This window comes from Tursiops truncatus, chromosome 16, assembly GCF_011762595.2.
Source record: "Tursiops truncatus isolate mTurTru1 chromosome 16, mTurTru1.mat.Y, whole genome shotgun sequence".
In the NCBI taxonomy this organism is placed as follows: domain Eukaryota; kingdom Metazoa; phylum Chordata; class Mammalia; order Artiodactyla; family Delphinidae; genus Tursiops; species Tursiops truncatus.
The window spans coordinates 76286095-76312709 of record NC_047049.1 but is presented as its reverse complement, the minus strand read 5'-3'; the positions used below and the strand labels follow the sequence as shown (position 1 = coordinate 76312709).

Genomic DNA, 26615 nt, shown 5'->3' with positions numbered 1-26615 from the left:
CACACACACACACACACACACACACACACACACGTACACGCACACTCACACACATTTTTTATAAAAATGTTAACTATATTCTCAGTGCTTTTTTGATAACCTGTTTGTTTAGCAGTATACTGGGAACATCTTTCCATTTTATTGGGTATTTTTCTACCTCATAATGTAAATTGGCTACTTTGGACATTTCCTTGTGTGGCTGTGTGATTACCTGGTTCTCATTGTTACAGCCTTATATTTGTATTTATACCTGTTTATATTAGAATCTAGTCCAATTGTGGCACAGTTCTACAGTTCAGGGCTTGAGGTCTGTACACATTTGATCTATAGACATGAGAATAATTTTAGTTAGTCCAAAAATCAGTTCCTTGTTTCCGTTTATTATGTGTTCGGCAGTCCTAGGTGTATTAAGTATCTATTATGGGTGCTGCTTCCTAGAACTCAGTTTAAGGAAAGATGAGATCTTTACCTCAAGAAAACTTACTTTTTAATTTATTTCAGAAAGTGATAGCAAGGGAAGACATTTTTCTCACAAGGCACGTTGGGAAAGTGGTAGAATGCTTTTGTGTGTGTTGCCACCTGTGTTAATGTTTTCCGTGTTAAAATCTGAATTCATCTCTGGCAGAACTGCTAACTTTTCCTCTTCCTTCGAAGAGTACTGAAATGTTCTGGAAGAAGGATAGGACAATTTAGGATTAACTGCATCCTTGATTTATCAGCCTCACGGGAGACAAGATTTAGATTTATGAAACCGCTCCTGTTAGCCTTAGGTTCATTCAGGAAAGCTGAGTGGAGTTCAGACTCAGTGCCAGTGAGCACATGACCCTCCGCTCAGTTCCTTGGGACATTTCTAATTTCTCATGTGGACCCAGGACAGAATGTCTTGACGGTTGCAAATATAATCAAGTTCTGCTTCACAGCTCATTACATAAGAAACAGTGCCTAGCTTTCCTTCACTATTTCCATGATTGTTTCTACTCAGGTAGACAAAGTGCTTAGCCCAAGACGTGAGTGTGAAACACTATTCAGTTTTTGTCTTAGTCTGCCTTCAACTTAGTGGGGGATCCTTCATGAATCACTGACTAAAACAGGGTTCTGCTGAAGGCCAGAAGGGCAACATAGCTTCTATATCAGGAAGTTATACTAGAGCGTTCTTAATTAACCCATAAAGTGATGTGCTATTTCATCTTCTCCACTGTTCAGATAAGACAGCTCTCGCTTAGGAAAGGTAGGGGTCCATAAGCCTATTCTTATAAATGGTTTTGCTGGTTTTGTATTTTATATCAGTCATTCTTTTCGGTCTTTGTTCACTTTTAGTATTTGCTTACAAGTTTTCGTTTCTGTATATCTTGCTGAGCTGCCGAGGGGTTTTGCCCCTGGGGCACAGCTGAAGGTTAACGGGGAAATCTTCATCACAATTGCAAGGGTTCAGGCTTCGCTGGTGGTGGTGGTGAAGAATCCACCTGCCAAGGCAGGGGACACGGGTTCGAGCCCTGGTCCGGGAAGACCCCACACGCCGCAGAGCACCTAAGCCTGTGTGCCACAACTACTGAGCCCGCATGCCGCAACTACTGGATCCCGCATGCCACAACTACTGAAGCCCGTGCACCTAGATCCCATGCTCCGCAACAAGAGAAGCCACTGCAATGAGAAGCCCATGCACCGCAACGAAGAGAACCCCTGCTTGCCACAACTAGAGAAAGCCCACGCGCAGCAATGAAGACCCAATGCAGCCAAAAATAAATTAAGAAAAAAAAATTACAAGGGTTCAACAATCCATCTTATAAACAAGTGCCTCCCTCTTCATGTAAGCATGAGGACTTATCACAAGCCATTGACCCCTCTGTCAAGTAGGCTGTCTGCATTCAAGGTGACTTCTGTCACCAGTAAGGAATTAATAACCAAAACAGGTATGCTTTCATCACTGCCAGGAGTCGTCAGCTCTGTAGCCATTCCTCAGGATACACCGAGTGCAAAGGGAGCATGAAAAGCAGGAATATTATGAGACAAATAAGGGTTGAGGAATTATTTTCTATATAAGAGAATGATTATTTCTTTTTGTTATGAAATGATGAACTCTGCACCCAAGTTTCATCTGATAGATTATTCAATATTATTATTAAAGAGGGTGGAAAGAGTCCTGTCTCTGATCTTCCTAAGCTCTGTAATGGACTTTATTGAAAAATAATTCCCCTGATTTGGTGCAGGCTGACCTGTGGCGAGTAAGTTCCAGGTGTCATGAGACCATGCAATTCCCGTGGCGTTTGTTTATTAGGCAGTACTCTTTGGGCATGAACGGGGAGGATCTCTGCTCTGGGTGGGATGGCTCTTGAATGGCCTCAGATTGTGAGAATACACAGGTCCCCAACTTACGATGGTGCAAAAGCAGTAAGCACTCAGTAGAAACCGTACTTTGAATTTTTGAATTTTGGTCTTTTCCCAGGCGAGCGATACTCAGTACCATCCTCTCTCCTGATGCTGGGCAGCGGCGACGAATCACAGCTCCCCGTCAGCCCGCCATCACGAGGGGAACAACCACTACACTTACAACCACTCTGGACCCACACAGCTGTTCTGTTTTTCACTTCTAGGACAGTATTTTTTTTTTTTTTTTAGATTCCAAATATAAGTGAGATCATACAGTATTTGTCTTTCTCTGTCTGACTTATTTCACTTAGCATGATGCCCTCAAGGTCCATCCATGCTGTTTCAAATGGCGGGATTTCCTCTTTTTTATGTCCGAATAATATTCCATTGTATATATATATACACCACACTTTCTATAGCCATTCATTCACTGATGAACACTTAGGTTGTTTTCACATCTTGGCTATTATAAATAATGCTGATGTGTATATATATATATATATATATATATATATATATATATTTTTTTTTTTTTAAATTGCCATCTTCTTTAAGGTTTTTCAGCATGCGAGAGAGACATTGGTCTCTTGACATGTGACAAAGCCCTGCGTCATTCAGTTACCCCAGACCTCAACCCTGGAGCTCCCCCCAGGCCCTTCCTTCTTTCCTACCACACTGTCCATTACTTGATGCCTTTATGTTTGTGCTTTCCTCCTCTTCCTGTTCCTACCGCTGTAGTTCAGGCCTTCAGCATGGACTGTTAAAATATTCTCCCCCTTCTAGGGTTCTCTTAAAGATACTACTTTGATGGGAATTCCCTGGCGGTCCAGTTGTTAGGACTCGGTGCTTTCACTGCCAAGGGCCTGGGTTCAATCCCTGGGTGGGGACCTAAGATTCCACAAACCATGTGGCCAAAAGAAAAAAAATTACTACTTTGAATGTTACTCTGCAGCTTCAGAACTTTGTATTGTGTCATTCCCCCACCTCCACCCCTACCTACCACCACTGCCTGGAAGGTTAAGTCCAAACTCCAGAGCATGGATTTCTGGCACTCTGTGACTTGGCCCCTACTATCCTGCCCAAACATTGCTCTGGAAAATCCGTTCTTGTTCAGGATTAAATCATTCAGCTAATATTTACTCATTTTTGTTTTGTGCTTTCTGTACTTAGAGGATCTAAGTAGTAAGAGAGACATACCCCTGCAGAGCCTGCAGCTTAGTGAGACATGCAGAAGTGTGTAGAGGCAGTTGTCACTGAGTGTGGTGGGTAGGTGCTGTGACAGGGCATGTATAGGATGCTCTAGACTGCTTAGGAAGGGCACTGAACCCAAAGGTAGAGGTGGTCAGGGAAGGCCTCCCAGAAATGCTGGGTCAGGTGAGACCTGAAAGCTCAACAGGAGTTAGGCAGGCTAATGTTTGGGGTTGGATTGTACTGGTATTCCCTGCCAGAGGAGGAGGATTTGCATCCAGCTGGGGCCTGGCATCTGGTAGGTGTTGAATAAATGTCAGGTGAACGGAAGTGAAGGCCCGGGGGTGAAAGAGCTGATGGAGAGTGTAAGGAATTGAAACGTTCAAGACAGCTGAGCTCCTCAGGAGTGGCAGAAGATGAAGCTGGGAGGAAGTCAGGTCAGGGCATTGTATGGCGTGGAGAGGAGTCGGTCCTGTATCTGGAGAGAAATAGGGAACTTACAGTGAATTTTTTCCCATGGGCACAGTTTGATAAGGTTTGCATTTTGGAAAGGCCCCTCTGGCTACAGGGTGGAAGATGCATTGGAGACCAGGGTGATCCTGGGCTGTGGAGACCAGTTAGCTGCTTGCACTAGGAAAGTGGAAGCGGGGTAGAGAGAAAAATTGAGACGATGTAATCATTAGGACTAGGCGATTGAATGAATGTGAGGAATGGATGGAGAGTCAAGAGTGATACTGAGGTTTATGGTTTGGGCAACTAGTGCCATCAGTCGAGATGGAGGAAACAGATAATGCCATTCACCTTCCATACCATGATCATTGTGCTTTTGTCCCTTTGCTGAATCTGTCAGCTTCTTCGAAGTCTCTCTTCACCACTCCAGTTTGCGATGATATGCAAAATTCCTAGCCTCCTCTGTGTCATCTCCTCATTCAGCCCTTGGCACGTGCTTTCTCTTTAGCTTACCTTTCTTTGTGTATTTCCACCTCCCTTATGATACGGCAAAGTCCCCGAGAGCACAGTCTTGCACCTCGCAGTGTGCCCACCTCCGGGATGATTTCTGACTTAGCTTCATTACAGCCTCTCTGTACATATCTGTGGGTAGTGATGGTCCTTGTTGAGAACTTTAAAAGCTCATCAGATGAGGTTTAGCTAGCTTCTCTTACTGTCCTGGAAATCTTTGGTCCTAAGATGCTATCTTTTAGGAAAAAAGGAAAGAAAAAAAATGGAGCCTCACTCTATCTCTCTACTAAGCATTCAAATCGTAGTGGTGATCATTTTGTGATTATAGAAATATTGAAGCACTATGCTGTGCACCAGGAACTAACATAGTGTTGTAGATCGATTATGCTTTAAAAACAAAGAAACTCGTAGAAAAAGAGATCAGATTTGTGAATACTAGAGGCAGGGATGGTGGGAGGGAAAATAGGGTGAAAGCAGTCAAAAGGTACAGACTTCCTTGTAAGATAAGTAAGTACTAGGGGTGTAATGTACAACATGATAAATATAATTAAGCTTCTGTATATTATATATGAAAGTTGTTAAGAGAATAACTCCTGAGAGTTCTCATCACAAGAAAAAATGTCTTTTTCTTTTATTTTGTATCTATATGAGATGATAGATGTTCACTAAACTTACTGTGGTAAACATTTCATGATGTATGTAAGTCAACTCATTATGCTGTATACCTTAAACTTACACAGTGCTGTATGTCAATTCTATTTTAATAAAACTGGAAGGAAAAAATTTTTTAAAAAATAAAAGTTCAAATCCTAAAAGACTTCTCTCTTTCCGTCTCTCCTTACCTCAAACATTTACCAAGATCTTAATTCATGCTGGGTACTCTACTAGGGCCTTGAAATGTAAAAGAAGAATAAGGCATAGTTTGTTTCTGCCCATTAGCTGAGTAAGTGACCTGTTGTATTATCTCTCTGTCCAAATTTCAATCCAGACTCAGGGCAAGGGAGGGAAGAAAGTCATCCAGACTGATGAGTGGAGGAATGGCCCCATCGAAGAACGCCTTGCATATGCTCTTGTGAAGGTGAGTGTGGGCTGGAGGCTGGGGCTCGTCCTGAGGGCTGATGATGTGGCTGGAGGGGAGGTGCTGACAGCAGCTGACAAAGGAGGTTCCCTGGACCACCCTGGGTGATTTTTTCCTCCACGCCCCCCGCCTCCAGCACTTTTGGTAGTATCTAGACATACTTTTGGTTGTCCCACCTGGGGGTGGAAGCTTTTACTGGCATCCAGTGGCCAGAGGTGCTGCTGAACTGACCATCCTACATGCACAGGATAGGCCTGCACCACAGAGAATTATTCAGTCCAACTGTCAGTTATGCCGAGGTTGAGAAATGTTGTCCGAGACCAAGTTGCTGTCGTTTGGTCAACAAGCGAATCCTGGCTCTTCTGCTATAATTGGAATTTTAGGCCAAATAAATAATCTCTTGGCTTCAATTTCCTCATTTGTGAGTCTGGAAAATTTCAGAGTTTTTTTTTTTTTTAATTAATTAATTTATTTTGGCTGTGTTGGGTCTTTTGTTGCTGCATATGGGTTTTCTCTAGTTGTGGTGAGCGGGGCCTACTCTTGGTTCGGTGCGCGGGCTTCTCATTGCAGTGGCTTCTCATTGCGGAGCACGGGCTCTAGGCACGCACACGGCATGTGGGATCTTCCCAGACCAGGGCTCGAACCCGTGTCCCCTGCATTGGCAGGTGGATTCTTAACCACTGTGCCACCAGGGAAGCGCCAGAGTTCTTTTTTTGCCTCTAGAATTTAATTTTTAATTTCTTGGACTTTTGAGATTCACCTACTTCAGGTTGTGGAACTAGTCAGCCACCTCTAAGGATCCTTGAACTGGGGATGCTGGAGGATTAGGGCCTGACCAGTGAAGGCAGGACAGGTCAGTGGAAGCTTCATGGACTGAACTTCGTCTAAGTGTCCTGCCCATTGTTATTCCTCCCCCCACCCAGCCCTGTAACATTACAATGAGAAAACATACTGTTTTCACAGGAGATATTTGTTAATATATAACCTGTTAAACCACTAGGAAAAAAAAGTGTATTTTATTATGAATTTGAACTTATTAGTACTCCTTCTGTCACTAATTTTTCACTTTTACTCAATATTTACTTTATATCGATAAAGCCAGCTAAGCACTTTACACGGGTTATCTCATTTAATCCTCAGAATAACCACATGAGGTTGGTACTGTGTGATATATTAATCAAGGAAACTGAGGTTTAATGAATTGTCTAAATTAGTGATAGGAGCCAGGGTTTGAACAGTCTGATTCCAAAACTCATAATCTTAAGTATTTCCATGATTTATTCTTTGTTGGCTATTTGAACTTAAGCCAATTTTTTCTGTGATATTTTTCCTATTTTTTTTGTGTGTGTATAGGGCATTGAAAAATACATTATTGAGGATACTGAGGAAGCCAGATTAAACCAGGAAAAATATCCCCGACCTCTGAATATCATTGAAGGGCCACTGATGAGTGGCATGAAAATTGTTGGTGATCTTTTTGGAGCTGGAAAAATGTTTCTACCTCAGGTTGGCAAATGATGGGGGGAAATTTTCACAATTGAAAGAAAAAGCCTTTATCTTTTAAGTTTGGGTAAGTTTGGGTATATTTCTCAGGTTTTAATTTTGACAAGAGCTCAGGGGCATTGAGATGTGATTCTGGTCATTCTTTCTCTAAATTCATTTTTAGGAGTAGTCTGGAAAAGTCCATCTAGGCTGGTGTGGAGGTTAGAGGTCATCTGGATATTCCCAGCATTCTAGTCTTCATGTTCTGGGCTTCTGTATCACTTCTTACCCTAACACATGTCTCTCCTCCACCCCCAAATTGAAATAAAACCCAAGTTATACAGAGTGCATTAAGTCAGATAGAGAAAAACAAATACCGTATATTAACGCATATATGTGGAACCTAGAAAAATGCCACAGATGAACCAGTTTGCAAGGCAGAAATAGAGACACAGATGTAGAGAACAAACGTATGGACACCAAGGGGGGAAAGTGGCGGGGGGGTGGTGGTGGTGGTGGGGTGAATTGGGAGATTGGGATTGACATGTATACACTAATAAAATGGATAACTAATGAGAACGTGCTGTATAAAAATAAATTAAATAAAAAAAAATAAAACCCAAGATTAATGTAAAATTATCATATTAAGATTTGATTTGACCAGCCCGTGCTCATCCTTAAGGATGAATATTTTGAAAAGGTCATTACCATTTTAAATAGTGATATACATTAAATGATATATTTCAAGTAAAACCAGTACTCTTACTCTTATTTTGACTTACAGCAGCTACTGACCACATCAGTTAATAAATCATGTTGAGCCTTCTGGTCTGTGAGGCATACAAAAAATAAGTCCCTGTTCTTTTTTTTTTTTTCTTATTTAACTTTTTTAAAAATTATAGTTGATTTTTTAAAAACTCATTCTACATTTAATTATTCATTGCCCATTTCCCCCGTTTCCTTCATAGCATTCATCTTTTCTTATAGCTTTATTGTTTTATAATTAATATACAATAAACTGCACGTATTTAAAGGATGCAGTTTGATAAGCTTTAACATGTCTGCACCTGTGAAACCATAATCACACTCAAAATAAAGGGCGTTCAGTTGTCCTGTCTTAGTCTCCCCCCGTCTGGGGCAGTTCCTCAGTCTTTATTTTTCATGATGTTGACTTATTATTTTAACTTTTTATTTTTGAGTTAACTTTAGACTTACAAGTTGCAGATATAGTTTAAAGTGTCCATGTATCCCTCACTCAACTTCTTCCCCTAATGTTAACATTTTCACTTGATCATAGTACAGTTATCAGAACCAGGAAGTTAACATTGGTATAATACTGTTAACGAAAGACCTTGTTCAGATTTCACCAGTGTTTTCGCTGCTGTTCTCTTTGTGTTCCACAACCCCACATTGCTTTTATCCTGCCTTTTCTAACAGTTCCTGAGTCTTTCCTTGTAACCTTGACTTTTGAAGAGTATAGTACAGTTTGATAACGGTAGCCTGTCCCTCAGTTTGAATTTGTCTGATGTTTTTTCATTTTTGGCAAGAATAACACAGTATAATGCTGTGCCCTTCTCGGTGGATCATATCAGGAGGCCCGTCATGTTGCTGTGTCTCATTACTGGTGAGGTTAACTTTGATCATTTGGTTAATGGTGCCTGCTATGTTTCTCCACTGTAAATTTACTTGTGGGGAGAAACTTTGAGACTATGCAAATATCCTGTTTCTCATCCTACTTCTACTCATGAATTTTAGCATACGCTGATGAATTTTATAAAAGGCTCTGTTCTTTTTTGTCTATTTAATAAATTTGACATGTTATGTTTTGTAAATTTAAAGTGCACAGTGATACATTTACATATTGTAATATGATTGCCATTGAAGCAATTTTTATCACACTGTATCATTATAGTACAATATTATTGTCTATATTCATTATACTGTGTGTTAGAGCTCTGTGGCTTATTTACTTGTTACAAGTTTGTACCCTTAAATACCATCAGTCTTATCTTCCCATCCCCTATCGTTTGGTAACCACCATTTCACTCTCTGTTTTATTTTGTTTTTTCTTTCCTGTTTGCCTTTTTCAGGTTCCGCATGTAAGTGATATCACACAGTACTTATCTATCTCTATCTGATTTATCTTGCTTAGTATAATGTACTCAAGGTCCATCTGTGTTTTTTGCACATGGCAGGATATCCTCTTTTATCATGGCTGAATAATATTCCACTGTATATATATGTACCACATCTTTTTTATCCATTCATCTGTTGATGGGCGTTTGGGTTGTTTCCATATCTTGGCTACTATAAATAATGCTGTGATAAACATGGATGTGCAAATATCTTATCAAAATCCTGTTTTCATATCCTTTGGGTTTATACCCAGAAGTGGAATTGCTGGATCGTGTGGTAGACCTATTTTTAATTTTTTAAAGAACCTCCATATCGTTTTCCATATAGTTGGACTGATTTACATTCCCACTAGCAGTGCATAAGAGTTCTCTCTTCACCACATCTTCACCAGCACCTGTTGTTTCTTATCTTGATGATGGCCATTCTAACAGGTGTGAGGTGATAGCTCAGTGTGGTTTTGATTAGCATTTCCCTGATGATTAGTGGTGTTGAGCATCTTTTCATATGCCTACTGGCCATTTTGATATCCTCTTTGGAAAAATGTCTTTTTAGTTCTTCTGCCCACTTTTTAATCGGAATATTTGTTTTTTTGTTATGAAGTTGTGTTAGTTCTTTATATATTTTGGAAATTAATCGCTTATCCAGTATATGTTTGCAAAATTCTTCTCCAATTCTGTAAGCTTTAAAAGGTCCTTTTTTGCATAAGTCTTTTTTTTTTTTTTAATTTTATTTTTTTAACAACTTTATTGGAGTATAATGGCTTTGCAATGTTGTGTTAGTTTCTGCTGTATAACAAAGTGAATCAGCTATACATATACATATATCCCCATATGCCCTCCCTCTTGCGTCCCACTACCACCCTCCCTATCCCAGCCTTCTAGGTTGTCAAAAAGCATGAGCTGATCTCCCTGTGTGATACAGCTGCTTCCCACTAGCTATCTATTTTACATTTGGTAGTGTATATATGTCCATGCCACTCTCTTACTTTGTCCCATCTTACCCTTCCCCATCTCCGAGTCCTAAAATCCATTCTTCTCTATGTCTCCACCTTTATTCATATCCTACCCCTAGGTTCGTCAGAAATATATGTGTATATATATATATATATTAGATTCCATATATATGTGTTAGCATATGGTATTTGTTTTTCTCTTTCTGACTTACTTCACTCCATATGACAGACTCTAGGTTCATCCACCTCAATACAAATAACTCAATTTTGTTTCTTTTTATGGCAGAGTAATATTCCACTGTATATATGGGCCACATCTTCTTTATCCATTCATCTGTTGATGGACACTTAGGTTGCTTCTATGTCCTGGCTGTTGTAAATAGTTCTGCAATGAACATTGTGGTACATGTCTCTTTTTGAATTATGGTTTTCTCAGGGTATATGTCCCAGTGTGGGATTGCTGGGTCGTATGGTAGTTCCTTATTTAGTTTTTTAAGAAATCTCCATACTGTTCTGCATAGTGGCTGTATCAATTTACATTCCCAACAAGAGTGCAAGAGGGTTCCTTTTTCTCCACACACTCTCCAGCATTTACTGTTTCTAGATTTTTGAGGATGGCCATTCTGACCTGTGTGAGGTGATACCTCATTGTAGTTTTTTTTTTTTTTTTCCCGTACGTGGGCCTCTCACTGTTGTGCCCTCTCCTGCTGTGGAGCACAGGCTCCAGACACACAGTCTCAGTGGCCATGGCTCATGGGCCCAGTTGCATAAGTCTTAATTGTAAGTGAATTGTAACAGTGGGAACTGAGAAGAAAAGGCTGACAAGGGGCTCTTGGAGGAGAAGCTTGACACCTGAAGGATGTATAGAACTTGGAGATGTGATGGAGGGCCTTCTAGGCAGAGAAAAAATAACGTGCAGAAGTTCAGAGGACAGAAACTGCAACATTTGGCTTCTAGCCTTATTTTCCTTCTGCTCTACCTCATTCATTGACTTTCCTCACGGGGGTCTCCTTCCTTACCCCACCCACTCATAAGTGGACTCCAGGGTGGCTGACCTGAGGACAAAGCATGCATAATAATTTGTGCTAAAATTTCACAAGTGGCCAGTAGCAATCATCCAGGTGTTCTGGTAAAGATGCCTGACTCTGTGTATTTACCCCAGGTTATAAAGTCAGCTCGGGTCATGAAGAAAGCCGTGGGTCACCTTATTCCCTTCATGGAAAAAGAGAGAGAAGAAACCAAAGTGCTTCCTGGCACGATAGAAGACAAGGTGAGTCATTTTGTCCGAGCCCGTGGGCCCTGTGGGGATCGGCTCTGCACACTCTTACTGGGGTGTGGGTAGGGACCTAAGCCATCAGGCTTGGCTGTGTTTGTCATTGAAGATGAAAGGGAGGAATGATCCAGCTCTTTTACCAAATATCAGAATACCCTGGGATTTTTCCCATAAATGTGGCTTCATGAAATTTTTAATAGGAACATAATTTTTCAAACAAAGCCCATGATTTCAAGACAAAAGCAGTTTGTTCATTCATCTACTGACTATTTACAAAGCTCCTACTACGTGCCAGGTACTGTGCTCGACACTGTAGCTAAAAAAGATTGGTCCCTACCCTTGAGATGCTGTTTAGTTTTGGATAACCTCTTAACCTCTTAACTGAATATTTCCTGTGTGCTGGTCATGTTCCTGTCACCACTTCTGGATTCAGATCCATTCTTGTTGGCTATACCACCACAGTAAATCATTAAGCTTTTGACCTTGTTTAGCCCCCTGTGAAGCTCAGGCAGCTTTGGCCCCTAGGATTCTGAATTCTAAAATTGATCTGAGTTTGTGAATGGCTCTTGCATAGTGTTTATAAAAATCCCGTTTGCCTTGTGTGCCTTTTTCTTTTCTTTTTCTCTTTTCTCCCTTCCTTCCTTCTTCCTTCCTTCCTTCCTTCCTTCCTTCCTTCCTTCCTTCCTTCCTCCCTCCCTCCCTCCCTCCCTCCCTCCCTTCCTCCCTCCCTCCCTCCCTTTTTCCGAGGGAGGGAGTGCTGCCAGTCTGGACCAACAGTGTTGAAGCCCCCCTGCACTGGTCTGTTGTGGTCCTTCCCATTCTGACAGGACACGTGCGATTCACCGGCTCCTTCCTCTCCCTTTACTGCTAATAGTGAATGCTTATCAGACAGGTTTTGGGGGTTAAGGATATGATCTTCAGCGATGGGACTGTTTTGTATTTGAACTTAAACTGTCCTTTGAGGTGATGGAATGCATGATCTTGGTTGAAGCCCCCTGAGCTAACCAGCTGGGCGGGCTTCCTTTGAGCTGCTGGGGCTAACAGCCGCCTTCTCACAGAGCATGGGACCTGGCTTCTGGGTCCATTTTCTTTTTTTTTTTGGCCATGCCACGCAGCATGTGGAATCCTAGTTCCCCAACCAGGGATCAAACCCCCACCCCCTGCATTGAAAGCCTGGAGTCCTAACCACTGGACCACCAGGGAAGTCCCCCGGGTCCATCCTTGAGGTTGCCTTGGTTGTATTGAATTGCTTTCTGTGCTGATACCTGTCTGGCTTTGGAGAACTGGGTGATCTGCTCTGAAGTGACCACAGCGATGCTTAGCTGCTTGGCTTCCTCTCCAGGACCCTTACCAAGGTACCATTGTGCTGGCTACCGTGAAAGGCGATGTGCACGACATTGGCAAGAACATAGTTGGAGTAGTCCTTGGCTGCAATAATTTCAGGTGAGTTAAGACCTGTCGTTTTCACCCCCTTTCTTATTTAAAGTACAAGCATTAACAGGGTAATTCTTTATTGGGTGCGAAGGGCAGGGTAGGGCAGTAGATGTTAGAGATTATTTTTAATTTCTTTTTCTTCACTGTGTTTTCAAATTTTCTACATTGAACATACCTTTTCAAATGAAGGAAGTTAGTAATTATTTAATGTTGTATGTTCAGTAAGGACAAAAAGATAGAAAAAACTATTCAAGCAGTGTCAAAACAACAAGAGGCCTCTGGGGATTTGACCTCCGGCCAGAGGCTGGAACATTGGGTCCCACCCCATGGCCCATGACATTGAGCATATTTCCGTTTTCCTCTCCATGAACTGCCAGATTTTTAGAGCCAAGATCTTATTAAGACCTTGGCTAAATAGAGTTTTATAAGAAGGCTTTGACTGTACAGTTCTTTTTGCTTTGCTTAGAACAGAACCAGGCATGCATCCTGGTGTTGATGAAGCTAGTTTTTGAATGTTGTATACAGGTAAAATCCCTTTCTTATATCTTTCATTATAGTTGAATGATTATTCAGCGCAAATTTATTTCTATGTGAGAGCTCATGACCCACAGTAAGAGCATGTTTTGCTCAGATTTCAACATATTCTTTGTAATGAAAAGCCTAATATAACTAATGTCTTCTCTGGCCCATGTCCAACCAACAGTCTCTGAGTCATGGACTTCTTTCCAATGTGCGTTTTTCTCTGTAGAGAAGAGAGACTTGACTGCAGCTACAGCCGGGCTCCCTGGGAGTTGTCTTTGCCCACTGTCGGATAATAATTACCCTCTAAGTCCCCCGCCTACTCTCAAAATATTTATCCATGTCTGCGTTCAAGGCTAATTAAATGCAGCTAAGAACCACTCAGAAAGGCTGGAGATGGAGGAGCAGTGTGAGGGCGGCACCTTCTTCCCTCTGACTGTCTTCACAGGCACTTCCGTTTGGCTGCCTGTTCACTGTCAAAGACTTAGCATTCTCTCCTGGTCCTGGAAATGAGGAATATTGTTCTTGGAATATATTAATTTTTTTTAAGATAAAAATACTGGAGATACAGTGGAGGTTGTTATAATGAGATTTTACCTATAGGATAAGTATTTGGACGAGAAATAAGTATTTGGATGAGGTATTTGCTTCCTAAAATCTCTGACATTTCTTCTGTTGTCTCATCTTTTCAAACCCTATGTTGTTGGTTTCTATTTGCATTTATCATAATTAGTTCAAGTTCAGTTACGCTGATAAATGTTTATAGATCATCTACTACATACCATGCATTGTATCAGAGACACGAAAGTGATTGAGTTGACTTTTCTCCATTTAAGAACGTTACTGTTTATCAGGCTAAAAAGCAGGAACATGTTCAGTGGTGATAGTGGGACAAGAACTATTGAAAAGGCAATTTGTAGACAAACTCTCTACAGCAATTCTTGAGATATCATTGTCATGTGTTTATCATTTTTTATTATGAAAAATGGACAAGTAGTTGAGAGAATCATACCAGGAATGTATTTTCCTCCAGTTAAAACATTTTAAGGGACTTCCTTGGTGGCGCAGTGGTTAAGAATCCGCCTGCCAATGCAGGAGACATGGGTTTGATCCCTGGTCCGGGAAGATCCCACATGCCGCGGACCAGCTAAGCCTGTGCGCCACAACTACTGAACCTGTGCTCTAGAGCCCACGAGCCACAACTACTGAGCCCACGAGCCACAACTGCTGAAACCCACGCACCTAGAGCCCGTGCTCCGCAATGAGAGAAGCCACCGCAATGAGAACCCTGCTCACCGCAACGAAGAGTAGCCCCCGCTCGCCGCATCTAGAGAAAGCCCGCGTGCAGCAACGAAGACCAAAGCAGTCAAAAAAAAAAAAGAGGCCAGGGAAAACTGTGACCAGCATACCCAGTTCCTCTGGCTTGTGCACTGGGGGCCACTTATCTGGAGTAACTGGAGAAACGTCTTCTGATGAAATTCTATTCTTTTTGCAAAAAAAAAAAAAGAAAAGTTAATGTGCAAACTTTTTCTATCAGGTCAAACACTCCTTTGGGTCTTATGTCTTATAACACGTAGACTCTTGGCACTGGTGGGTTTAATGTTATGACATCAGCTAGTAGACAGGTGCCCCTGATAGCTGCTTTATATAGTTAAATGTATGCTTTTGCTGGGTATCCATGTTCCAGCTGATGCCTGGGTGAATCACCCAGCTAGTGAGTGAGTCTAGCAAACCATCCAGTACCAGATATTAATGCAACTTTCTCATTCCTGGTTCTTTGTCGTTGATGCAGTAAATCTCATGTAGAGACATGTTCTTTGTGGGGGAAAAAAGAAGTAAAGAGGACCGAAAGTGGTAGTTCTGTCTAGACAGAAAACACATTTTGTATGGGGATGATGCAATAGAATTTGCAGATTTGAGAATTTAAATGGTTCTGGGGATGTGTCCACCAAGAGTTTATTAATACCTAACATTTGTTTTCTGCTTCACAATTTATATAGTGCTTTTATATAACTGATTTTTCTTTTTCTTTGTTTTTTGGTATTCTTTTCCTGATTCCTTCCTTCCTTCCTCCCTCCCTCCCTCCCTCTTTCTTTCTTTCTTTTTGTTCATTCTTTTTATGGTTTTGATCCTGCTTTGCCTGCCTCAATTATTGTATTTCTCATTTTACACAGCTAGCAAGTGGCAGGCTGTACTCAGGGCTTCTGAATCCAAAAGTCGGGATTCTATGTTATGTCAGTTTAGCTTCCAGTATTTATTCCAGTTATAAACAACTTTAACTGTAATGTATAATATTAATATGCTAGTTAAATTCCTCTGAAGAAATAATTTAGAATACTTAAAAACATTTTTGATCAGATATTTGATTACATGAAAGTTGATTTTAGATATACTCTTTAATAATAATTATATAAAGAGACAAATGTGGACTTTCCCCATGTAACAGATAATGCACACTGTTTAACTGGGTAAGAAAAAGTAGGATATATTAACAGAAATGTTAAAATTAGATATACATCTAGTACTTTAAAAAATATGGATCTGATGAAACAGATAATGAGGTATATTTTCATTTTAACCAGTGGTTCTTAATATAATTGTCTAGTATGGGTAAATAATACGCGATATATGGCTAAGAAGGGGACACTTTGAAACTGTATAATGTTAGAGCTTTCAGCTGAGTGAGGAAAACAACTGTATCTAAGTCAAGGGCGCACTAGAGACTTCTCCTAGCACCTCAACATGCTCTCTTTATAATTATTCGGAGGCTTTCAACTGTGTGTGTGTGTGTCTGTGTCTGTCTGTCGTTTTCTAGCTTAATTGAGATATAATTGACATATAACATTGTTTAAGGTGTAAAACGTTGATTTGATACACTTATATATTGCAGTATGATCACCACCATAGTGTTAGCTAACACCTCCATCACATCACATAATTACCATTTCTTGTTTGTGGTGAGCACATTAAGATCTACTTTCTTAACACTCTCAAGTATATCATACAGTATTGTTAACTCCATTCATAGTGCTGTGTATTATATCCCTAGAACTTATTCATCTTCCAACTGGAAGTTTGTACCCTTGACCAGCATCTCCCCATTTCCCCACCCCTCAGCCCCTGGTAACAGCTGTCCTACTCTCTGTTTCTATGAGTTCAGCTGTTTTAGATTTCCTGTGTAAGCATATCCTACAGTATTTGTCTCTCTCTGTCTGACTTATTTCACTTAGCATAATGCCCTCATAGTCCATCCATGTCATAATGGCAGGGTTTCCTTCTTTCTTATGGCTTCTTATGGTTCCATCGTATGCATGTATCACTCCTGCTTTATCCATTTATCTGTTCTTAACCACAGCTTGGAAACCTTATAGGGGCTGCAGACTGGTACGGTACTCCCATCTAGTGGTGGTACCTGTGAATTGCAGGATCAGAAGAAGCTGCCACCTTTAACTTCATTTCACGTGACAGTAAATATGAGGCACCCTAAGTGGATGCAGATGCAAAGCTAGCTTTATATTCCATTTTAATTCCTTCTGGAGAGTAAAAGGGGCTTTATATATTACAATATTTATTTTCTAAATTGTATGAATTCTTAAATAGTATTGGATGCCTTTGCTAAGGCATTTAGTGCAGCTTACTTTTTTTCTGTATTAGAAACTCAAATTAAATGCCTGCATTTACAGCTCTGTTATAAGCACTTTAGAAAGATGATTATAAAATACAAAATTTTCCATAACATCATTTTTATTTTCTTTAATCTCTCATGTGGCAAAATATAAGAATGTGTATAAGAGGCCTACAGACACTGGGTATAGCTCAGAGTGCAGAAGGGAAACCAAGGGAAAGCCAAGGGAGGTGGAGAGTTATATGGGGGATGCAGGGAGTTGTAGTAAAGGGGAAAGAAAATGGGAAGAGATGGTGGGAAGAATGGCAGCTGCCACGGAAGGCAGGGATGGGATTGACCCAGGCTTCAGATCCTTTCCTTCAGCCAGGGTTCCCCAGGGCCAGTTGTTTGTGATTCTGGACCTTCATAGTACTAGTTTCTGCCTGGGTGGCCCTCTTTTTTCCTTCATCCAGCTAATACCTACGTATTTTTTCAAAATGCAGCTGGAATCACCCTCCTGGGGTGCTTCTAGTTGTTACCGAGATTAGATGGTCTCCCACAGCACACTGTAAATGCCTCCTCTGTGGCACTTGTCACACCATATTCTAATTCAGAATATGAATTAGAATTCATATTCTAATGAACTCACATGTGCTCAGAAACTGATTTCTCAACTCACACATGCTCAGGAACTGATCCCCTTCTTCTGGGGTGGGGCTGGGGACAACCCGAGGCCTAGATTGGTTGTCCCTGGTGGTGAGCAGCCTCCTTCCTGTATCCCAGTGCCATAAATACTACTTTCTATGCATGGAAAACTTTGGGAAGTGCTCCTCTAAACAGTGATATATTTGACTGTCTCCCAGCAAGACCTCTTAAGACAGCCTAATACGTTGGAAGTTGAACTTGTACCCCAGACCCCTGGCTCACTGTTTCCAGACCTCTTCTTACCTGCCTGACTGCCGGTTGTCACTCTCTTGCTGATTTCTCCTTCTCTGTGTGACCCCTGAACGGGGGAGTGCTCCGAGGCTCAGCCCTGGGACCTCTTCTCTGTCTGTCCTCACTACCTAGGTTAGTGCTTCTCGGACTGTAATGTGCCTTCTGACCACCTGGGATCTTGATAAAGGTCAGATCAGGTTAAAGTAGGTCTGGTCAGATAGTCTTAGATCATCTCATTCAGTCTCATGACTTTTTTTTCTTGCTCCTCTCCCCTTTCATCTCCCCTCCCCTTCCCCTCCTCTCTCCCCACCTTCCCTCCCCTCTTTCTCCCCACCCTCCACCCGCTTTTGGCAATTTATTTTTCTACATCTTTTACACACGGTCTGAGGACTTTTTAACACCATCTAATATGCTGTCAAGTCCCAGGTTTTATCCCCAGCATGGATCTGTCACCTGGACTCTAGGCTTACCTATCCAGATGACTACCTAAGGGCTCCATTTGGATAGCTAAAGAAACAATATTTTGAAGAACTAATCGCTGCCATTAAGATGCCCTCTACGGGGCTTCCCTGGTGGTGCAGTGGTTAAGAATCTGTCTGCCCATGCAGGGGACACAGGTTTGAGCCCTGGTCCAGGAAGGTCACATTTGCTGTGGAGCAACTAAGCCTGTGGGCCACAACTACTGAGCCTGTGCTCTAGAGCCCGCAAACCACAACTACTGAGCCCACTTGCCACAACTACTGAAGCCCGTGCACCTAGAGCCCGTGCTCCGCAACAAGAGAAGCCACTGCAATGTGAAGCCCACACGCTGCAATGAAGAGTAGCCCCTGCTCGCCGCACCTGGAGAAAGCCCGCACGCAGCAACGAAGACTCAACGTGGCCAAAAATAAATAAATAATAAAAATTTAAAAAAGAAAAAATGATGCCCTCTTCTCCCCCTCTGACCTTACTCCCTACAGCTTTCTCCTTCCTCCATTTCTGTCCGGCCACGAGGTCTCCTTAGTTTTCCTCAAACAAAAGCAAGCATCACACGATGTTCCTGAACGATACAGTGCCTAAAACAAGAAAAAGAATTGAGAGCAAGATGATTCTTGCCATCATACTGATGATTTTTAATTGAATTTTTAAAATATATGCAATGCTGAAAGCAGTCAGCTTTGAAATACATGCCTCTTTATCTTGATATAAAAGCAATATGCTATTTTGCTTAGTTTTATAAGCTGTATTTAGTCACAGTTTAACAAATCTAGTTGCCAGACTGAGTGCAATGTGCTAAAAAAAAAAAAAAAAAGGGTTCCACCTTGCCCCTGTTATAACCTGCAGGCCCCATCATCAACACTTACAGCATTTGTTCTCTACTGGCTTAGTGCTAACAGACCTGAATAGAGTTAGCATTGATTTGAAATTGTGTACTTAACTGAGGATTCCATATACGCTAGTTTATTTTTTTTTTAATTTAAGTAATATGGCAACAAACTAAAAAATCTAACCGTATGAGAAGGTATATAGTGAGAAGCAAGGCCCCTTCCTGCCCCTGGTGTCCAACTACACCCACCTGTTAGCAGCTGACATGATGTCAGGTAGTAGTTCTTAAGCATTGATTTTTTTTTTATTTAAAATTATCTTGCCTATTTAGTTTGAAGAATTGTTGACATTAGGAAGCAAGTGAAAACGCGTACTGTAATTTTTTAAACATCTTTATAACAAATACCTATGATCAAATTAAATTGTCAAAATGACTGACATTCCGTGTACTCTCTAAATCTAGAAGAGTAGTTTATAGAACATTTTCAAGGGCAGAAGTCCCATTTTCTCCGAGTTCCAGAAAGCTGTCTCCTCCCTGAGTTACAGTTCCTTGGTGTTACTCTGTCCTCTGAGCGTAACAGGCTCCAGGCTTCCTTTGCCCAGTTGCATCCCCCTTCTCATGTGCCCGCCCAGGGTCAGCTCTTCCTTTGAGTCTCACTCCATCTCTCGTGGTTACCTGCTCTCTGATTCAGTCTCCCTCTCCCTCAACTTAAGTCACCAGATTCCTTCTCGTCAGCTTTTCATGTGCAGGAACTGACCTCTTCTTGCTTATCCTCCTAGTTGGCTTCCATGTAGGGTATACTGTTCAGTTGATATTTATTGAGTCAACTTACCCAGCATCTTTATTGGCCTACATGGCTAAGAAGATGGATTTTGGTGTCAGATCCTGGTTCAAACCTCAGCTCTGCTACTGATTAGTTGTTTGACTGGACAAGATACTTAACTTCTGGGCCCACACTTCTCTGGGCCCTTCCTCATTAAAATGTAAAAATCATGTTTTCAAGAATTTTAAAAATAGAGAGTATTAATTGGTAAAACCTGCCTCAAAATCGAGTTTAAAATATGAATCAAGCATCGTAAAAATATTTATATTCTTTAATGCAATAATGCCATTTGTATTAACCATCCAGTGTATATATTTGGATAAATGCATGAAGTAAAATATGAAAACAAACCACAGAAAATGGGCCCCATGGTAGTGCTTCCATGCAGAGTTCCTGTGAGGGTTAAACAAGATTGTTTATGCAGAAGGCTTAGCATAGTGGAAACAACCCAGGTGTCCATTGACAGGTGGATGAATAAACACCCTGTGGCACATTCATACAATGGAATATTATTCAGCCTTAAAAAGGAATGAAGTTCTGACACAGGCTACAACGTGGAGCATCCCCGAAGTCATTATGCTAAGTGATATAAGCCACACACAAAAGGACAAATAATGTATGATTCCACTTATATAAATACCCAGACTAGGCAAATTCATAGAGACAGAAAGTAGAGTAGAGGTTACCAGGGGCTGGGACGGGCCGATCAGGGATTGTTGCTGAGGGATTGCAGAGTTTCTTTTGGGGCGATGAAAGAGTTTTGAAAATAAATGCTGGTGATGGTTGCACACCATTGCAACTGACTGATTAGTGATGCTGAATTGTACTTAGGTTAAAATGGCAAATTATGTGTTATATATATTTTACCAGAGCTTAGGAAATAATAGTGTCCTCTATCAAAAATTATTGAATTGTCTACTTTAAATAGGTGGATTAGATGCTCTGTGGATTAAGTCGGCAAAGGTGTTTAAAAAAGCTCAGCATAGTCCCTGACGCATGGTCAGTTCCTAATAAATGGCAGTCGTCGATGAGTTGGTGGTTGATATTTAGTGAGCTTTTCAGTGTGATTCCAGTTTACGTTAGAGTAATATTTAATGGCTAAATAAAAATGTTCGTCTAGCTTTTTCCTAATGGGTTCTCATTAATTTTCTCACATCTCATTTCTGTGCCCCAGAGTTATTGACTTAGGAGTCATGACTCCATGTGACAAGATACTGAAAGCTGCTCTCGACCACAAAGCAGGTACTGTGCAGCCGTGCTCCTGGGCATTTCAGTAAATACCATTTCCTCCCATTGTCTGTCTGTCGGTGAATAGCCATGGCCCAGCCCATGTGGGATGGTGGGACATTCAGACCTTCAAGTGCTAGCTGTTCCTGGGGGTGCTGTCATTGCCGTTCATAATGGAGGCAGAAGGGGTGAGCAGGTAACCGTGAAACTCCTCTCTAGCTATGAGGAAGGGGAATGGGGACAGGCTTCTTCAAAGAGAACAGTTTTATCAGACTTTTTTCCTCTGTGTGTAGTTGCTTTTATGTTTCTTCTGACACTGTGACACATGGAGTCTGGGAAATCATGAACTAACAATTGTGCGGCTTCCCGAAACTGTGGCAAGCATATTATTGCAACTTGAAGTTGCAAATCATATTTACTCCTGAAAGCAAAAAATAAATTGAAAACCCCAGTCAGAAGAGAAGCCTCAGAATTAGAAATTGGGAATTTATCTTCTGTCTTGTGGTCTTTATTACAAAGTTTTGAAAATGAGTCTTCATACTTTTCCTCTCATCCTCCGTCTCACTGTCCTTTTTTCTCTTTTTTTAAATAATAGATATAATTGGCCTGTCAGGACTAATCACTCCTTCCCTGGATGAAATGATTTTCGTTGCTAAGGAAATGGAGAGATTAGCTATAAAGATTCCGTTGTTGATTGGAGGAGCTACCACTTCGAGGTAAGTCATGCTACTGAGCTTTGTGCTTCCCTTAAATTCTCTTAAATGCCAGCATTTAAAAACAGTGATAAAACCTGACTTTTTTTCTTATGCATAGTGCATTGGCTTCTTATTATATAAATACATGAACTTTCCAGCCTTCACACCACGAGAGCCAGAATCATTTGGGGGCCTGCTGCAGGAAACTCCTCTGTCATCTACCCCCTCTCCCTGTTTTTGGATTCCTTTGGCCTGCAGTCCTCTTTTCCTTCATCTTCTCACCTCCCATTCAGTTCCTGAGACTTCTAACGAACACTTATCCTCTTGAAATCAAACCGAGTGGAGAAGCTGTGTTTTTTGGTACAAAAACACTGCTTGAACTTTAGCCCACTCTCTGTCTTGAAGCAGGTATCTGACTGAATAATTACAGGTTCTCTTGAAGAAACTCCGACCTTGTAATAGTTGAGATAGAAAGCTGACCTAGAGAGAATGAATCAGAGGATCACTTTGGGAAGTTGTTTCTGAAAGAGAGACCTTTGGGGAACCTTTGGGTCAAATAATTTAAAGAGAAAGTTCAAATTCGGTCACATGATTATTATTCAGTTTGTCGGATTTCTCCTGGGGTCACGATCATAATGATATTTGGTGAGAGGTATGTTAATTATGGGTATTAGACTTTAAAAAAATTTTTATTTTATATTGGAGTGTAGTTGATTAACAATGTTGTGTTAGTTTCAGGTGTACAGCAGAGTGATTTAGTTGTACATACACGTAGATCCATTCTTTTTCAAATTCTTTTCCCATTTAGGTTGTTAGGTAATGTTGAGCAGAGTTCCATGGATATTAGATTTCTCATGACACATTCCTTATGCCCCATGTAGTTCACTTTGGCAGGGAGCAGTGCCCAGGAGGAGCATTGACCTTGATGGTCACACAAGCATGCAGTTTACTTTTCTGATACAATATACAGTAGATGTGGGACAAAGCTATTCCAGAGTTCCTTTCACTCTGGAAACAACTGTATGTTAAGCCATTTGTATTAGGGATCTCCACAGAAACAGGATCAGTAAGGGGTGTGTGCGTGTGTGTGTGTGTGTGTGTGTGTATCTATACAGGGGGTGTGGGGGAAGGGAGGGAGAGTGATTGATTTTAAGGAACTGGCTTATGCGATATGGGGGCAGGTATGTCTGAAATCTACAGGGAACGTGGGCAGACTGGAGGCCAGGCAAGAGTTGCTGTTGTATCTTGAGTCCACAGGCAGTCTGGAGGCAGAAGGCCTTCTTCCTCTGGCGACTGCAGCCTTTTCTCTTAAGGTCTTTAATTGATTGGATGAGGCCCACCCACACGGAGGACAATCTGCTTTACTCAGAGCCTACTGATTTAAATGTTAATCATATCTAAAAAATACCTTCACAGAAACATCTAGATTGTTGTTTGACCAAAAACTGGGTACCATGGCCTACCCAAATTGGCACATAAAATTGACCATCCTTCCATTTATAACCTGAATGGACCATGTTCATGAATAGTCAGGGTTCTATGTCATGTATCCACTAATTACTTTTCATACTTGAAGGACTCAGTAGTGTGGCTATCGTTGCTCACATTAGAAAACTAGGTTTGTTTTTCCCCGAAGGACTTACCCACTAGGATACTGGCAGATCGTTCTCCAGGGATATGACCAACCATCGATAACTGAGGTTTCAGTGAGCATGGTTGTGGGTACTTGATGATTATAGTGTGAATATTCATTAGCTTAGCAAAGAGAATGGTAAGGGAATCTACAGATTATTGTCAAAATGAAAGACCTTTTAAAATCATGGTTGTAAAAGAGGATAAATAAATACTTAAATGAGCAGATGTAATGAAATGCATTATGAGTTATGTAAATGTGATGCTGGTTTCCAAATGAGAACCACTTTATGTGGACACTGCACTCGGGAATTCAATACCAGGAAACCACATATTGCTACTTGTGCAAGTTGGAATGTTACCAATAGTTAATTCTACTGTATCTCTTACCAAGTAAGAGCCACCAGATTAAAGAGGTTTCTTAAAAAATAACCAGAAGTAACATGACTAACCTCTCAGGATACATCATTGGCAAACTTAGCCATAAAGGACTCTCATGGCTATGACTCTATACCAGTTATAACCTGGTATATCAAGTTAAAATTAATCATATCAGAAATCACCCACAGTCTTAGTGCTATTGTAGAATATCTATTCTCATCATCTGGGAAACTAAATGTGTTCCTCCAAGGAGAGAGAAATCTGGATCCCATGACCTCCCAAGGTCTCTTTAACTCTCTGATGTTTTGTTTCTCGATGAGCTTTTCTGGTTCTATTCTCTTCCATGCCTGTTGCAGTTTCTGAAAAATTATTTAGAAAATAAAAGCCAGTAGTGATGCTTCCAGGTAACCATCCCCTTCTCCATTGTGGTGCAAGGGCAGCCTTTGAAAAACAGATTCTCGTGCAGCCTCCAGGAATGTCAGTGTAAAATTCCCCCTTCTGCCTTCATTTTAAAGTGGTGACAGTGGGTGAGGTCTCAGACCTGGAGGCTTGCTTCGTCAAGCCCTCTTATTTAAGTAAGCACTTTTGCTAAGTATAGCACTCATGTAGAAAAGTACACAAGTCACAGGTAAACAACTTGATGAATTTTTTAAAAAATGAAACCACCCATGTAATAACCCCCAGATCAAGAAATAGAACATTAATGACACTCTGGGAACTTCACTGGATCCCCCGACCTAGTCATTCTATCTTCTATCACCACAGTTTGGTTTTGTCTGCATTTCAACTTTGTGTAAGTGGAATCCTACTGTAGTATTCATTCTTCTGTGTCTCGCTCAACATTACGTCTTTAAGGCCTAAACTCATTATTACAGTAGCGTTTTTGTTTTTTTTCCCATTGTGGTATAATATTGCATTATATTATGCCCTCTGGCTTATTTATCCATGCTAGTGTTGGTGGACATTTGGGTTTTTCCAGTTTGGGGCTATTACACAGAATGCTGCTATGTATGTGTTTCTGCCCTGAAGCAGACTTGCTGGGTCACAGAATATGCATATGGTCATCGGCATTAGATATTTTTTCTAAAGTGATTTTATTAATTTATACTCCCACCGGCAATTAAGATATTTCCAATTATTCCACATCCTTTTCAGTTTTATCCATTTTAGTGTGTGCGTAACAATATCTTGCTAAGGTCTTCATTTGTATTTCTCTACTGACTAATGATGTTGAGTACCTTTTCATGTGTATATTGACCACTTGGATATGCTTTTTAAATCTTTTTTTTTTAATTAGGTATTCTGCCCTTTTTATTCTTTTACTGATTTGTATGCATTCTTTATATTGGAAACAAGACTCTTTATCAGAAATATGTATTGCAAATAGAGTTTTCCAATATGGCTTACCTTTTGCTGTCTTAGTGGTATTTTGGGTAACAAAAGTTCTTCATTTTCATGAAGTCTGATTTATCGATCTCTTTATGGTTAGTGCTTTTCGCATCTGTGTAAGAAGGCTTCTACCCTAGGAGAGTCAGCTTTGCTAGAAAGCATTTGGGAGTTTGAATGTCTCAGAAGTCATCTGAGAACGCTTATCGTCACCTCCTACAGACCTGTGGAGGGCTCAGCAGAGGCCCAGTTCTTTCCTTTGCTGTTTTTGATCAAATGGAGGCTCAGGACTTCCAAATTCTCATGAAAGCAGATCTGTGAGGGGAATAGCAGCATGGCTTTTCCAAACCTCAGGGGCCTGAGGTAGGTAGCGTGAGAGAATTAGAACTGTACCCCCAAGACACGAAATGAGGCTTGAGGATGGATCCTTGGAGAGGCTGAAAGGGTTATACAGATTTGGGGTCATATGTGGGTAGAAATCTGTTTGGAATGGCCCTTTTTAACCTGTAGCTATAAGAGACTAGAAAACTGAATTTTCTCCTGTCTGTAATACAGATGGTTTTGTATCACAAACTAGAAATGACTTTAATGGAAATCTGGCCCTTTTAGCTACAGAACTTCTCAAGGGCACAAGTCTGGCAGTTAGCTCTCAATTTGTAACTGGTTTAAAGCCAATAACTGCAAAGTGTCTTTTTCAATTATCTTTTGTGTAGTTTAAACTTGGAGAATTCAACAGGAAGTCACATTGCTCAAAGCTGGAGGTAATTTTCTGAGTTTTCTGTTGTTTTTTTTTTTTAACTGCTATGAGGTAAGGTGCTGAATTACATAACTGATAATATTTTCCTCTGTATAGGATTTCAAAGAATGAATTTTACATGCTAATCTCACTCCTGATTCCATCTTTTTTTAAAATAAATTTATTTATTCAATTTATTTATTATTTTTGGCTGCGTTGGATCTTTGTTGCTGTGTGCGAGCTTTTTACTAGTTGCAGCGAGTGGGGCCTACTCTTCGTTGCGGTGTGTGGGCTTCTCATTGCAGTGGCTTCTCTTGTTGTGGAGCACAGGCCCTAGGCGTGCGGGCTTTAGTAGTTGTGGCTCCCGGGCTTCAGTACTTGTGGCTTGAGGGCTCTAGAGCGCAGGCTCAGTAGTTGTGGCGCAAGGGCTTAGTTGTTCTGTGGCATGTGGGATCTTCCTGGACCAGGGCTCGAACCCGTGTCCCCTGCATTGGCAGGCG

At 41.0% G+C, this 26615-nt stretch overlaps 1 protein-coding gene across 4 annotated transcripts in view; it reads left to right on the top strand.

Annotated features, from left to right (window-relative positions):
- MTR (5-methyltetrahydrofolate-homocysteine methyltransferase) overlaps positions 1 to 26615 on the top strand; it is a 297858-nt gene that overhangs the window by 65192 nt on the left and 206051 nt on the right. For all 4 annotated transcript variants that reach the window (XM_073793635.1, XM_073793634.1, XM_033841771.2 and 1 more), the window contains 6 exons: positions 5504 to 5593; positions 6947 to 7099; positions 11326 to 11433; positions 12779 to 12879; positions 21233 to 21300; positions 21881 to 22001. In XM_073793635.1, coding sequence (XP_073649736.1) covers positions 5504 to 5593; positions 6947 to 7099; positions 11326 to 11433; positions 12779 to 12879; positions 21233 to 21300; positions 21881 to 22001 — 641 coding nt within the window. The remainder of the gene's footprint in view (positions 1 to 5503; positions 5594 to 6946; positions 7100 to 11325; positions 11434 to 12778; positions 12880 to 21232; positions 21301 to 21880; positions 22002 to 26615) is intronic.